This window comes from Oryctolagus cuniculus, chromosome 20, assembly GCF_964237555.1.
Source record: "Oryctolagus cuniculus chromosome 20, mOryCun1.1, whole genome shotgun sequence".
Taxonomy (NCBI): Eukaryota; Metazoa; Chordata; class Mammalia; order Lagomorpha; family Leporidae; genus Oryctolagus; species Oryctolagus cuniculus.
This window is the reverse complement of record NC_091451.1, coordinates 45,353,339-45,368,452: the sequence shown is the minus strand read 5'-3', so window position 1 is coordinate 45,368,452 and position 15,114 is coordinate 45,353,339. Positions and strand designations below refer to the sequence as shown.

The 15,114-nt window shown below is 62.3% G+C and overlaps 2 protein-coding genes across 4 annotated transcripts in view; both read left to right on the top strand.

The window, feature by feature from the left end:
* Window positions 1-511, top strand: part of LOC100338442 (EEF1A lysine methyltransferase 1) — a 40,212-nt gene extending 39,701 nt beyond the window's left edge. For all 3 annotated transcript variants that reach the window (XR_011384983.1, XR_011384982.1, XM_070065419.1), the window contains one exon: window positions 56-511. The gene's annotated coding sequence lies outside the window, so the exon portion shown is untranslated. The remainder of the gene's footprint in view (window positions 1-55) is intronic.
* Window positions 512-9,175: 8,664 nt separating this feature from the next.
* Window positions 9,176-13,737, top strand: HSP90AA1 (heat shock protein 90 alpha family class A member 1). Its single transcript, XM_051834811.2, has 10 exons — window positions 9,176-9,420; window positions 9,885-10,046; window positions 10,137-10,503; window positions 10,695-11,143; window positions 11,232-11,397; window positions 11,529-11,719; window positions 11,816-11,963; window positions 12,087-12,355; window positions 12,556-12,889; window positions 13,007-13,737. The coding sequence occupies exons 2-10, from the start codon at window positions 9,885-9,887 to the stop codon at window positions 13,114-13,116; spliced, it is 2,196 nt and encodes a 731-aa protein (XP_051690771.1). The 5' UTR covers window positions 9,176-9,420; the 3' UTR covers window positions 13,117-13,737.
* Window positions 13,738-15,114: the final 1,377 nt, after the last annotated feature.

The window sequence follows — 15,114 nt, the reverse complement described above, 5'->3', positions numbered from 1 at the left end:
ATTCCCAGCACCTGGTGCAGTTCCAACACTGGCCAGCCCTTCACCCTGCACACAGGAGGCCACAATCCCCACCCTGTGCTGCCAGAGGAGGAGGCGGATTTGTAGGATAAAGGCAAGAGAGAGACGGAAACTAATTTCATCCCAGCTGTGGAGGAAGCATCTAGAGCTGGTTTCCAAGTGGGGATCAGCAGACGAGTGTTCCTGGAGGAGAGAAAGGCATTGCAAGAGAAGAGACGGTGGGGCCTGCCGGGTGGCACTGGGGTTGAGCTGCTGCGTGTGATCCGGGGAATCCCATCTCCAGCTTCTCGCTAATGTGCCCTGGAAGGCAGCCAACATGCGGGACCTGGCCCAGCCCTGCTTGTTGTGGGCATTTGAGGGTGAACCAGCAGATGGAAGATACCTCTCTCTGTCACTCTTCCTTTCAAATAAACAAATCTTAATGTATTCTGCTCCCCTTTCCCCAACCAATAAATGTCTGTGTTTAAAAATGAAATAAATAAAGAGGAGTACACACCGGGTTCTGTGTGCTTGCGGCAGAGCTGAGTGGAGAGGGAAGCGTGTGGGGAGGCAGGCCAGCCCAGCAAGGCTCTGGAGCTGCTGTACTGATCTGAATGAATGAAAGGAGGTTGCATCTGGGGGCAATGGGCCCTGTTGTGTGTGCATTTGATGGGTCCTCAGGCTTCCTGCGGGGGCCGGGGTGGGGGGTGGGGGGAGCCGCAGCATACCCAGGAAACAGCGCAGCAGGTGGTTGGAGGGGCAGCCCACCACCCACCACCACCCTCTCCTGCCTGTTCTTCCTCTTTCGTGGCTGTTTCTCTCTGTATTTTCTTAAATGTCCAGGTCACGCTGACGGTGCCTGGAGCACCCAGCTGGGACCCTGTGACGGGTGGGTGTCTGCAGTGTCTCAGGCTGTGGGCAGAGAGCACGTGGGTCCACGCCCCAGCAGAGAGCGGGCAGAGCTGGCATGAGTGGGCAGCTGGGGCCTGGGGCTCCAACGCTCAGGTAGAAGTGCTGGCCCAGTGCTCCAGGAGCCCCGGGAAGTGGGTGGATAAACACAGGAACTGGAACCCATCAATTCAAAAGGAGCTTGGGCTGCCTGGATCTGGGTGGGGCCCTAACCTCCAGAGCAGGGCTGTTTTATAGGAAAACTCCAGCCCCTTAGCAGCTGTCAGGACGAGGGGCTGCAGGAAAGGGGTGAGTCCAGGATGACTCAGAGGTTTGAAGGGGAGCTCAAGGCGGATGAGGGCACTCTGGGAAAGACGGACGTTTACGCTGACATCCAGGAGGACGGGTCGAGGGCCTGCCCGGGCTCATCCCACTTTCTGTTGGCCCATTTCTTGTCTGTCCCGCCCCCGCGAGTGTGAGATCCAGAGATGCTGCCTGAGACTCATCCAGTTCCCCGTGCCTCGCCCGGGGCTGTGCACACTGTCCCCCCCCCCCCCCCCCGTCTCCCTGTGCCTCACCCGGGGCTGTGCACACTGCCCCCCCACCCCACCCCCGGTCTCCCTGTGCCTCGCCCGGGGCTGTGCACACTGCCCCCCCACCCCACCCCCGGTCTCCCTGTGCCTCACCCGGGGCTGTGCACACTGCCCCCCCACCCCACCCCCGGTCTCCCTGTGCCTCGCCCGGGGCTGTGCACACTGCCCCCCCCCACCCCCGGTCTCCCTGTGCCTCGCCCGGGGCTGTGCACACTGTCCCCCCCATCTCCCTGTGCCTCACCTGGGGCTGTGCACACTGCCCCCCCCCCCCGTCTCCCTGTGCCTCACCTGGGGCTGTGCACACTGCCCCCCCCCCCCGTCTCCCTGTGCCTCACCCGGGGCTGTGCACACTGTCCCCCCCCGTCTCCCTGTGCCTCACCTGGGGCTGTGCACACTGCCCCCCCCCGTCTCCCTGTGCCTCGCCCGGGGCTGTGCACACTGTCCCCCCCATCTCCCTGTGCCTCACCCGGGGCTGTGCACACTGTCCCCCCCCCCCGTCTCCCTGTGCCTCACCCAGGGCTGTGCACACTGCCCCCCCCGTCTCCCTGTGCCTCACCCGGGGCTGTGCACACTGTCCCCCCCCGTCTCCCTGTGCCTCACCCGGGGCTGTGCACACTGTCCCCCCCCGTCTCCCTGTGCCTCACCCGGGGCTGTGCACACTGTCCCCCCCCCCGTCTCCCTGTGCCTCACCCGGGGCTGTGCACACTGTCCCCCCCCCGTCTCCCTGTGCCTCACCCGGGGCTGTGCACACTGTCCCCCCCCCCGTCTCCCTGTGCCTCACCCGGGGCTGTGCACACTGTCCCCCCCCCCCGTCTCCCTGTGCCTCACCTGGGGCTGTGCACACTGCCCCCCCCCACCCCCGGTCTCCCTGTGCCTCGCCCGGGGCTGTGCACACTGTCCCCCCCATCTCCCTGTGCCTCACCTGGGGCTGTGCACACTGCCCCCCCCCGTCTCCCTGTGCCTCACCTGGGGCTGTGCACACTGCCCCCCCCCGTCTCCCTGTGCCTCACCTGGGGCTGTGCACACTGCCCCCCCGTCTCCCTGTGCCTCACCCAGGGCTGTGCACACTGCCCCCCCCCCGTCTCCCTGTGCCTCGCCCGGGGCTGTGCACACTGTCCCCCCCCCCGTCTCCCTGTGCCTCACCTGGGGCTGTGCACACTGTCCCCCCCCCCCCCGTCTCCCTGTGCCTCACCCGGGGCTGTGCACACTGTTCCCCCCCACCCCCGTCTCCCTGTGCCTCACCTGGGGCTGTGCACACTGTCCCCCCCCCCGTCTCCCTGTGCCTCACCTGGGGCTGTGCACACTGTCCACCCCCCCCCCCCGTCTCCCTGTGCCTCACCTGGGGCTGTGCACACTGCCCCCCCCCCCGTCTCCCTGTGCCTCACCCGGGGCTGTGCACACTGTTCCCCCCCACCCCCGTCTCCCTGTGCCTCACCTGGGGCTGTGCACACTGTTCCCCCCCCGTCTCCCTGTGCCTCACCTGGGGCTGTGCACACTGTCCACCCCCCCCCCCGTCTCCCTGTGCCTCACCTGGGGCTGTGCACACTGCCCCCCCCCCCCCGGTCTCCCTGTGCCTCACCTGGGGCTGTGCACACTGTCCCTGTCTGAGAGCAGGCTTCCAGCATACAGAGGCCAAGGGGAGGATGGGGTGGGAGGGCGGGTCCCGCCACCCCTCCCCACAGACACACTGGATGCTCAGAACCCTCCAGGCTGGACCCCACTCCCCTCCCCCCTTCAGCTAGTGAAACTGCACCCTCGGGCTGTCACTGTGTCACTGTGTCCCTGTCCAGCTCCCTCTCCAGGTCATCCCTTCCGCGCGTCCCCAGCATCCTGCTTCCTGTTCGCTCTCCAAGTGGGTGCTGCTGGCCAGGTTCCCCACCCACCCGGGAACCCCAAGAGTCCACCTGTGAGCTTGCCCGGCTCTGCTGCCCCTTCGCCACCCACGAGCGTGAGGTGTGGATTCCTGCGCCAGGCTCACCGGCCCCATCCCGCGCACACTGTGGTCAGAGCGGACAGAGTTCTGACTGGGGCTCCAGGGAGTCCCTCTGATGCCTGGTACTCGTCTCCAGGCCACGTTCTGAGTCCTTGGCCCTGCGGACTGCTTAATTTGGCCTCTGCTGGCCTCTTCTGCTGCACTGGCCAGCCGCTGCCCCACAGGGCTGTCCCCACCCCACCCACCCACCCTGCTGAGGGCATTGTCCATTCTCCCCCTCACCTCTCACTTCTCCCACTGCCCTAGGTAACCCCTAGCATTCCTTCTGGGTTTCGCCCAGGCCCTCAGGCCCTTCACAAACACTGTTCCGCCTCCGGGATGCCCTTCCCCACACTCCCCCAGCAGCTAACACCTGCCCCGCCCGGCAGTCAGGGAGCCTCCGGGGCCCCTCTGACGTGTCAGTTACAAATCCGCGTCTCTGTGGCATTGGCTTCATGTCTCCACCATGAGGACAAGGACCTGATTTCTTCTTTTTTCTTTTTAAAGATTTGTTTATTTATTTGAAAGGCAGAATTACAGAGAGGGAAACACAGACAGAGGTCTTCTATCTGCTGGTTCACTTCCCAAATGACCCCAACAGCCAGGGCTGGGTCAGGCTGAAGCCAGAAGCCAGGAGCTTCTTTCAGATGTACCACATGGGTCCAGGGGCCAAGAACTTCTCTGTTGCTTTCCCAGGCATGCTAGCAGGGAGCTGGATCAGAAGTGGAGCAGCTGGGACTCAAACTAGCACCCTTAAGTGATGCCAGCTTTGCAGGCTATGACTCAACCTGCCACACAGGCCCCAAGGCTCACTGAGCAAGAAGACACTGTGGGGCTGGAGCTGTGGCACAGCGGGTTAAGTCGCCCCTTGCCATACCAGCACCCCGTATCAGAGCGCTGGCCCGTGTCCTGGCTGCTGTTTCCAATCCAGCTTGCTGCTAATGCACCTGGGAAAGCGGCAGAAGATGGCTCAAGTACTTGGGGCCCTGGCACCCACATGGGAGACCCAGATGGGGCTCCGGGCTCCTTCCTGGCTTCAGCCTGATCTAGCCTTGGCTGTTGCAGCCACTTGGGGGACGAACCAGCAGATGGAAGATCCCTTTCTGTTTCTGGTTCTCCCCCTCTCTCTCATTCTACCTTTGAAATAAAACTGTGTTTTTCTGTTAGAATGGCCTTTTCCCAGCCACACTTGGCGTTGGTGACAGCGGGAGAAAAGGAGACGGAATGTCTGCTGGGCTCCCCTCTGGTGGCAGCCCCTGGGGAGTGGAGAAGGTGACCGTCCCCAAGTAGGGCCCTGAGGATGGGTCAGCACTGGCCAGGGGCACAGCAGTTTGGCAGCCAGTTTTCACTGCACAGCCTGGTTTGCTCTGGGAATCCACTGTAGGACCAGCACTAAAGTACACACAGCCAGACGTACAAACAGTAGAAATACAGCCGGAAACACACGCAGCCAGAAACAGGCCCTCCCTCTGGCTCCACCTCCCCTGGGGCTTCCTCGAAGTCCTCCCTCGCCATCTCAGGCACAGAGGCAGACAGGTGCAGGACAGGGTCACAGTGGCTGGTTCTGGGCTGCTCTGTGGTCTGTCTGCTCGCCTGCCCAGGGCACCTGTCCCCACTGTCCATCGAGAGAACACGCACACGTGCGACTCTGGTGTGCTCAGGGCCTGCCCGGTGCTGGGGGCTTCCCTGGGGTCAGTCACGCAGCCCACGCTTCCCGTAAGGGGAGAGGCCTCCAGCACAGAGGCCGGGCAGCTTGCTCAGAGCCACACAGCCCGTGCCTGGCAGGGTCTGGACTCAGACCGCTTCTAGAACCGTGCTCTACCTGATGTCCTCTTTCTTTGAAAGACCTTTTCTTTCCAAAGTATGTACCACCAGGCTTCCCCATAGAACAACTTGATTACGAACATTTCGCCAAAGTTTCGGTTAAACTTTAAAAAACCAGCTTAACGAGGTCAGTTACACGCGATGACCTGCACGTGGGAAGTATGACGGGCTGCGTCTGCCGCGTCGCTGCACAAGGCTGTGCTCCGCTTGGGCTCCACGGTTTCCTCGCGGCCCTTGCTGGCCCCTCCTGTCTGCTCCTGAAAGCCCCGCCCCCACAGGCATCCCGCCCCCGTCTGCTTTTTAAATATTTTTAGATTTATTAATTTTCATTTTGTGGGCCGGCCTTGTGGTACAGCAAGTTCAGCTGCCACTTGCCACTGCAGCATCTGGCGTCGGAGTGCCAGTTTGAATCCTGCTGCTCCGCGTCTGATCCAGCTCCCTGCCACTACACCTGGGAAAGCAGTGGAAGATGACCCAAGAGCTGGGACCCCAACATGGGACACCCAGATGAAGTTCAGCCTTGGCTGCTGTGACCATTTGGGGAGTGAGCCAGCGGATGGAAATGTCTCTCCCTCTGTCTCAGTCTCCCTTTCCAAAAAAAAAAAAAAAAAAAAAGGTTTCCAATGGAGGAGGAAACTGGTCAGATTCACCAGACAGCAAGGTCCCTCTGGGAGCAGGCCTTGTGGCTCAGCAGCAGGCCAGGCCATAACGGAGTGCCTGCTCCAGTCCTAGCTACGGCACTGCTGATCCGTCTTCCTGCTACACACCATGGGAGGCAACAGACGGTGACCCATGTGCTTGGATGGAGTTCGGGCCCCTGACTTCGGCCTGGCCCAGCCCTGGCTGTTGGGACATGCAGGGAGTGAGCCGGCAGATGAAAGGTCTCTCTGTCTTCCCCCTCTGCTGCTCTTTTAAGTAGATGAGAATAAACACTTAAAAAAAGTCGCTTTGGGACAGTTCAACAAATATTTAGGAGGGTGAAGCTGCAGGGCCTAGTGTTGTATTAGAAATACAGTAGTGAGGACTGGAGCAGGAGGCGGCGGCTACATGGGCAGGAAGTGAAGTGAGTGGGAGCACCGTGAGCGTGGGTCACACTCCCAGCATTCTGAGGTCCCCGCGGTGACAGGGAGTCTGACCTGGCAGGAAGGCAGCGCGGGGAGGGGTTCCCAGGAGTCTGTGAGCAGAAGGCCCTGGGACTCAAGTAGCAAAAAGGAAAGGGAATGGTGTTCCAGGCGCAGGGAACAGTGTGTGTTTCCTCGTGGGGAGGGTTCATGAAGAGACTGCCAGCCACACGCACAGGGCACAGGGCACTGAGGGCCACCAGGCAACCTGCAGGGCCTCACAGGCCTGGCTAAGCTCTGGCAAGCCGGCTAGGATCAGGGAGCATGGGGGGGGGGGGGGCGGCAGGGCAGACCTGTCTGCTTAGAGCTCAGGTGGGCTGGAGGTCTCCCAGGTGAGCTGATGGTTGTGTGGTTGGGGTGGGGTGGGGGGAATGGGGCAAGCGGATTCCTGAAGTGTTCACAGGCAGCCAGGGGCAGGTGGTGGCAGGGGGCTGGGCCATGGCCAGGGAAGTGGGGGACAGCTGTCGGGGAAAGTGGTTCCCAGTGAGGACAGACCCAGGGGGTGGCCCGGGGCAGGCTGCAGAAGAGGAAGGCCAGACAGTGCCCGACGGACAAAGATGGCAGAGCAGGACCACTGTCTTTTTTTTTTTTTTTTTTTTTTTTAAGGCTTTATTTATTAGGAAGGCAGAGTTAGAAGCAGAGAGGCAGAGGTGGGGGTGGGTTCACTCCCCAAATGGCCGTACCAGCCAGAACTGAGCCGATCTGCAGCCAGGAGCTTCTTCCAGGTCTCCCACGGGGGTGCAGGGTCCAAGCACTTGGGCCACTTTCCACTGCTTTCGCAGGCCACAGCAGAGAGCTGGATCGGAGCTGGAGCAGTGGGGGAACTCGAACCAGCATCCATATGGATGCCGGCACCGCAGGCATGGCTTTACTATGACACAGCACCAGCCCCTACAAGTCTTTTAAGATTCATTTGTGGGGCTGGCACTGTAGTGGGGAAGATTAAGCCGCCGTCTGCAGTGCTGGCATCCTATATGGGCGCCGGTTCTTGTCCCGACTGCTCCTCTTCTACCCAGCTCTCTGCTGTGGCCTGGGAAAGCAGCGGAGGAGGATGGCCCAAGAGCTTGGGCCCCTGCACCCACGTGGGAGACCCAGAGGAAACTCCGGGCTTCTGATCGGCCCAGTTCTGGCTGTTGAGGCCATTTGGGGAGTGAACCAGTAGATGAAAACCTTTTTCTGTCTTCCCCCCAACTCTGCCTCTCAAATAAAATCTTTACAAAGAAAAAAAAAGTTCATTTATTTGGAAGGCAGAGGGGAGACGCGGAGAGACGGACAAGTTGAGAGTGACCTTCCGGCCCCTGGAGCACCCCCCAAATGGCCACAGTGGCCAGGTGGGGGCCAGTCTGAAGCCAGGAGCCAGAGCTCTGTCCTGGGCTCCCACGGGTGGCAGGGGCCATCTGCCGCATCAACAGGAAGCCGGGCGGGAAGCAAAAGCAGCTGGATCCAACCGGCACGCTTATCCGGATGCCGCATCCCAAGCGGCGGTTTAACCCACCAGGCTCCAGGGAGGGCAGCTGGGGACCTGCCCCTGCTCTCCGCGCCTCCCCCTCCACTCCTCTCCTCCCCCGCAGGCTGGGCAAACCTGGGCCAGTCACATTCCTCCCCATTCACTTGTAGGAAACGCACATGAGGGCCGGGACCCGCCCGCGGCTGAAGGGGTCTGTTCCCACCTTTGCGACGCTCTGCACGCTGTGGGCTGCGCTCACGCTCCCAAGCGCTCTCCAACCTTCTCCTGGAAGAGCGGGTTTTCCTAGAGACCACGAGGGAGCGGAGCGGTCAGGTGCCTTTAGGTTGGGAGCGTCCAGCTGTTCCAGAGGGCCAGGCCCGTCGAGGGAGGAAGTGGGCCAACAAAGGGAGAGCTGGACACAAAGGCTCCGAGGGCCGGCGCGCTGAGCCGCGGCGTCCTTCCAGGGCAGACCCCGACGCTGACAGTGAGGACCCTACAGCCTGGATGTGGCTCTTATTTTTTTTCTTTTTTAACATTTATTTGAAAGGTAGGGTGAGAGAGGTCTTCCACCCGGAAGTTCACTCCCCAGATGGCCAGGCTGCAGCGTGAGCCAGGGACTCCACGCGGTCTCCCACGTGGGGAGGGCCCGGCCGCCGCCGCCCCCGCCCCGGGCTCCGAGCGCCCCAGTCCCACTTAGACCTGGCCTGGGGCGGCCCCCGGGGCTCCGGCGCTGCACGCCGCTGCTTCTCCGGAAGCGAAAGGCTACGGGTTTCCCGGAACCCCGGCGGCGGCGGCGGCCGGGCGAGCGTGGTTCAGCACCTGGGCACGGGGAGGCCGTGGCATCGGGGAGCCGGCCCGGGGGGCTTCCGCGGCCCTCGCCCTCCTCACGCCCGGCCTCGGGCCGCACCTCTGCGGAAGCCCAGGCGCCGGAACGCAGCCCTCGACCCGTAACCGCCGCCGCAGGCCCGCAGCACGACTCCAAAACCCAGTCCCCAGACACAGCGGACGACCCGGCCCGGCGACCGAAAGCTGGCAAGGCCTGCACCCCAGGCCGCTGCACCTTGCGCGGGCGACTCGTTGGGAGCGGCCCCGAGCTGTCATAACCCACGGGCCATTTTTTGCACATTTCACACTACAAGGGCAGGGACCTCAGGGCTCGACGCCCCCTCCCCCGCCCCGGCTCGCCCGGCGCCGCGAGGACGCATGCGCACGCGCCCGCGCTCGCGCCCGCGCTTGGCGGGCTTAGGAGCCCGGAAGGCGCCGAGCCCGCGCAGGCGCACAGGGGCCGGCGCGAGGGCGCGCGGCGGCGCGGGCGGGCGGGGGGCGCCCGCCGTTCCCTGCGCGGGGTCGTGCGCGAGCCCGGGGCAGGGGCGGGCCACAGCCAGGGCGCAGGCGCAGGCGCGTGGCCGCGGTGGCGGTTGGGGAGGGTTCTTCCGGAAGGTTCGGGAGGCTTCTCGAAAAGGCGCCGCGCGCTGGGCGGGCCCGCCTCTATATAAGGGCGGCGCGGGGGCGGCGCGCCAGTTGCTCCAGCGTCCCGGTGCTGCTGCGTCGCGGAGGCCGTGCGGTTCTTCAGCCAAGGTGAGGGGGCTGCGGGGGGTCTCAGGCCCGGGGGTGTGCGGGGGCGGCGGCGGGGAGCGGGGGCGGCCGGGGGCCCCCTCGGCCGCGGTGCCCGAGCGGCCGCGGTTCGGCCTCCGCGGCCGGGGCCTGTGGAGCCGCCTCCGGCGGGCCGGGGGCGCCGCGAATGTTCTGGAGAGGCCGCGGGGCGGGGGCGGGGCGGGGGCGCCGGTGCGGGGCTGCGGGGGGTGGCGCCCAGCCCCCGGCCGTGCCGTGCCGGCCGCCATGGCGGGGCCGCGGCCCGCGGAGGGCGGCCGGCGGCGGCGCGGGGCGAGCGGGGCCCGGCCGCGGCGTCCGCCCCGCAGCGCGCACGCTCCCGCGCCTGCCGCAGCTCGAAATGAGGTCATCCCTTTGTGAGGCGCCCGCGCCGGCCTCGGGGCGGGCGGCGGGGGCCGTGCGGCGCCTGATGGGCCTCGTGCCCTTGGCAGATGCCCGAGGAGACCCAGACCCAAGACCAGCCGATGGAGGAGGAGGAGGTGGAGACGTTCGCCTTCCAGGCGGAAATCGCCCAGTTGATGTCCCTCATCATCAACACTTTCTACTCGAACAAAGAGATCTTCCTGCGGGAGCTGATCTCAAACTCGTCGGATGTAAGTGGCGGCGGGGAGGAAGGGGCCCTGGCCTCGGGGGGCGGGGGTGGGAGGGCGCCGGCTGGGTGCTGAGGACTTGGGGTCTTCCAGGCTCTGGACAAGATCCGCTATGAAAGCCTAACCGACCCCAGCAAGCTGGACTCGGGCAAGGAGCTGCACATCAACCTGATTCCCAACAAGCAAGACCGAACCCTGACCATCGTGGACACGGGCATCGGCATGACCAAGGCCGACCTGATCAACAACCTGGGCACCATCGCCAAGTCCGGCACCAAGGCCTTCATGGAGGCGCTGCAGGCTGGCGCCGACATCTCCATGATTGGCCAGTTCGGGGTCGGCTTCTACTCGGCGTACCTGGTGGCTGAGAAGGTGACGGTGATCACCAAGCACAACGACGACGAGCAGTACGCCTGGGAGTCCTCGGCGGGGGGCTCGTTCACTGTGCGGACCGACGCAGGTAGGGGGAGGGGCGCTGGGCGTGCTGGCGAGGGGGCCGGGGCTGGCGGGGCCGGCCTCGCGGGGTTCCGCCGCCGCGTTCGCCCGGGCCGGCCTGGCCTCGCGGGGTTCCGCCGCCTCGTTGGCCCGGGCCGTGCTGGCCTCGCGGGGTTCCGCCGCCCCGTGCGACCCGGCGCGCTGGCTTCCCCGCAGGTGAGCCCATGGGGCGCGGCACGAAGGTGGTGCTGCACCTGAAGGAGGACCAGACGGAGTACCTGGAGGAGCGGCGCATCAAGGAGATCGTGAAGAAGCACTCGCAGTTCATCGGCTACCCCATCACGCTGTTCGTGGAGAAGGAGCGCGACAAGGAGGTGAGTGACGACGAGGCCGAGGAGAAGGAGGACAAGGACAAGGAGGAGGAGGACAAGCAGCCCGACGACAAGCCGGAGATCGAGGACGTGGGCTCGGACGAGGAGGAGGAGGAGAAGAAGGACGGCGACAAGAAGAAGAAGAAGAAGATCAAGGAGAAGTACATCGACCAGGAGGAGCTCAACAAGACGAAGCCCATCTGGACCAGGAACCCCGACGACATCACCAACGAGGAGTACGGGGAGTTCTACAAGAGCCTGACCAACGACTGGGAGGACCACCTGGCCGTGAAGGTGAGCGCCCCGCGCCCGGAGGGTGGCAGCCCGGCCCCGGCGCCGTCGCGGTGGTGGTGGTTGGCACCGGGCCTGTGTGTCGTTGCAGCACTTCTCGGTTGAGGGGCAGCTGGAGTTCAGAGCGCTGCTCTTCGTCCCGAGACGAGCCCCGTTTGACCTGTTTGAAAACCGGAAGAAGAAGAACAACATCAAGTTGTACGTTCGCAGAGTCTTCATCATGGACAACTGTGAGGAGCTGATCCCTGAGTACCTGAGTGAGTAGGAGCGGGAGTGAGCCCAGTGTCGCTGGTGATGCCACCATGTCTCGTCCGTCTGCTGGGGGGGGGGGGGGCGGGGTGTGTGTGTGTGTGTGCTTAGACTGAGGGCGCGGTCTCCGCTACCTCAGATTTCATCAGAGGGGTGGTGGACTCGGAGGACCTCCCGCTGAACATCTCCCGGGAGATGCTGCAGCAGAGCAAGATCCTGAAAGTTATCAGGAAGAACTTGGTCAAAAAGTGTCTGGAGCTCTTCACGGAACTGGCAGAAGACAAAGAGAATTACAAGAAGTTTTATGAGCAGTTCTCCAAAAATATAAAGGTGGGTGCAGACACACCGACGGCTGCCAGCTGGGTCCACACTGCCCCGCGGGGAGTGGTGAACCGAAGCCGTTCTCACAGGCGGGCTCTGTTTCAGCTGGGGATCCACGAGGACTCCCAGAACCGCAAGAAGCTTTCCGAGCTGCTGAGGTACTACACGTCGGCCTCCGGCGACGAGATGGTGTCCCTCAAGGACTACTGCACCAGGATGAAGGAGAACCAGAAGCACATCTACTACATCACAGGTAGCCCGCGCGGCCCGCCGGGCGGGGTCGGGTGCGCAGGGACTGAGCCTGCAGCGAGCCAGCCCGGTCCTGCCCCGCTAGCTTGCCTGCTTCCCCACGTGGAAACGTGACGTGACCCTCCAGGTGAGACCAAGGACCAGGTGGCGAACTCTGCCTTCGTGGAGCGCCTGCGGAAGCACGGCCTGGAGGTGATCTACATGATCGAGCCCATCGACGAGTACTGCGTGCAGCAGCTGAAGGAGTTCGAGGGGAAGACGCTCGTGTCCGTCACCAAGGAGGGCTTGGAGCTGCCGGAGGACGAGGAGGAGAAGAAGAAGCAGGAGGAGAAGAAGACGAAGTTCGAGAACCTCTGCAAGATCATGAAGGACATACTGGAGAAGAAAGTGGAGAAGGTAGGCGCAGACCCAGCCTTGGTCCTGACGCACGCTTGCTGATCATGCTCCGTGTCTGAGGTCTGTTCACTTTCAAGGGAAAACGGGAAACCAGGGCCTGTGCCGGGGGGAGCCCCAGATTGTTCTCAGACCTGGGGGTGCAGTGAAGCCGGGTGGTGAGTAACGCAGGTCTTGGGCCCTCGTCTCTGCTTTGCCTCCAGGTGGTGGTGTCAAACAGATTGGTGACCTCTCCGTGCTGCATCGTCACAAGCACGTACGGCTGGACGGCCAACATGGAGAGGATCATGAAAGCCCAGGCCCTGAGAGACAACTCCACGATGGGCTACATGGCTGCGAAGAAGCACCTAGAGGTCAACCCCGACCACTCCATCATCGAGACCCTGAGGCAGAAGGCGGAGGCGGACAAGAACGACAAGTCCGTGAAGGACCTGGTCATCCTGCTCTACGAGACCGCGCTGCTCTCCTCCGGCTTCAGTCTGGAGGACCCGCAGACACACGCCAACAGGATCTACAGGATGATCAAGCTCGGCCTGGGTGAGCCACGGCCTGTCCTGCGGGGAGGCAGGCTGGGGAGCGTGTGTGGTAGGGAGACTCATGCCACCCCCAGCGCCCTCTTAGCGTGCTTAACAGGCCCGTCCCCCTCCCCCGTAGGCATTGATGAAGACGACCCCACTGCTGACGACACGGCCGCAGCTGTGACGGAGGAGATGCCGCCCCTGGAAGGCGACGACGACACCTCCCGCATGGAGGAAGTGGACTAGCCGTGCAACCCTCGACCTGGGCACCCTCACTCCCTGAGAATATATTTTCAAGGATTTTTTTCTTTATTTTTGTTAACATTTTAAAAAAATCTGTATGGCATGACAACTACTTAAGGGGAAGATAAGATTTCTTTCTACTTCTAAGTGATACTGTGATGTTAGGCACAAGCAGAGTAGTGATGCTTCTCCCACGTGGCTTGTGACAGATGAGGCGACGCTTGCTGTGAGGTGTGTGTAGCCCGTCGTCAGCGTCGTGGTCTGCAGTGTGTAGCTGTCAGCGGATTCCTTAGAGACCAGATCTTGTCACTGAAGTGGTCTGAGCTATGCCTTGGTGTTACGTGGCTTGAGTTCATCTCCTAGGATGTACTTGTTAGCGCCCCTGTAGTTGCCGACCCCGCATGTGCTCTTCCTCTAGAAATAGGCTAACCTGAACCAGCTTGACGGAGGAACTCTCCACGAGGCTTGTTTTCCAAAGAAGTATTGTTAAGGGGAACAAAATTACAAACCTACCTGGGTCTGTTGTGACGTTGTTGGAAAGTCACCGAGGTTTGTGGGTGGACTGTAGTGCCCAAGTCGTTTTTTGCTTTAAAAGGTTGTGACAAATACAGACGCGTTGAAAAATTGTGGTGGAAGCCTTGTTATTTGAGGGGACCTTTATACATGGCAGATGGCTACGTCTTGACCAGGGCAGAGCAGGACCAGGAGGTGTGGGGCACGTGACAAGGGCAGTCCTCTATCTGGGAAACTACAAACACCTCAGGAGTTTTGTCTCAACTGTGATGGTGTTCTGTCCCCTCTGGTGTCCTGGGGTGGGAATGACTCCATGGAAGTGTCATGGAAACTAGGAGACCTGTACTTTTGGCTCTTGGCAGCCATTTGAGAGTGAACCAAAGGGCAGGAAGATTTGAAAGTCCAGATACACATGCTGGTTTACTGCCCAGATGGCCACAATGGTTGGGGCTGGGCCAGATGGAACACCTTTGTGGGTGCAGGGGCCCAAGCACTTGGGACATCTGCTTTCGAAAGTGGGTGGGTAGAGCTGCCGCCTGCAGTGCCCGCATCCCACATGGGTGCGGGTTTGAGTCCCGGCTGCTCCACTTCCAATCCAGCTCTGCTGTGGCCTGGGAAAGCAGAAGATGGCCCACGTGCTTGGGCCGCTGCACCCACGTGGGAGACCTGGAAGAAGCCCCTGGCTTTGGATCGGCTCTGGTCATTTTGAGCTAACAGGTGGAAGGCCCCTCTGCCTGTAACTCAATCTTTATAGAGTGAAGCCGCCAGTCAGAAGCCAGTGCCTGTCGCAGTCCCTGGCTTGACCTACAGCAGGGCAGCACCTGCTCCAAGTTACTGGGAGATTCCTGGTTTCCTGGTCCTCCCGTACCCAGTGCCTTTCTGGTCATCGTGTTTGGTGTCTGAAGTTCTCGGGCTCATTGCCATTATCGATGTCCTAAGCCAACTTTAACTTCAACGCCCATATTCTGTCTGCTGTTTTGTGTAGCTGAATGGTCTTAGCAACGAGGTATGGAAGTAAAATAGGCCAAGGTACCTTGGCTTTTTCCTACTAACGTGAGAAATGTGAGGTTGCGGAGGGCATTGAGGGGCTCAGCAAACAGCGTGATCTCCCGAGTGAGCCTGTTCTGAGTCGGGGACACACTAGTGCACTTGACACTTTAACCCTGTGCTGGTGCTGTGCCACTGGTGGAAGCCCTGCAGCGGGGCTGATGCTGTCCTCTGCCCTGAACGTGGCCCGGCAGCCCTCGCCTGCAGCTTCAAGATCTGTGCTGCGGGCAGGCACCTTCAGCACCGGCATCCCGTGTCCCCTGCGACTCCACTTCCCACCCAGCTCTGCTAGTGGCCTGGCAACAGGAGCGGGAGGACCCACGTGGGAGACCCAGGTGGAGATCCTGGCTTCCGCCTGGCCCAGCGCTGGCTTTTGCAGCCGTGGGTGAAGTGAGCCACAGGATGGAGGATTGTCTCTTTGTGCCTTTCAAAAAAAAGCCA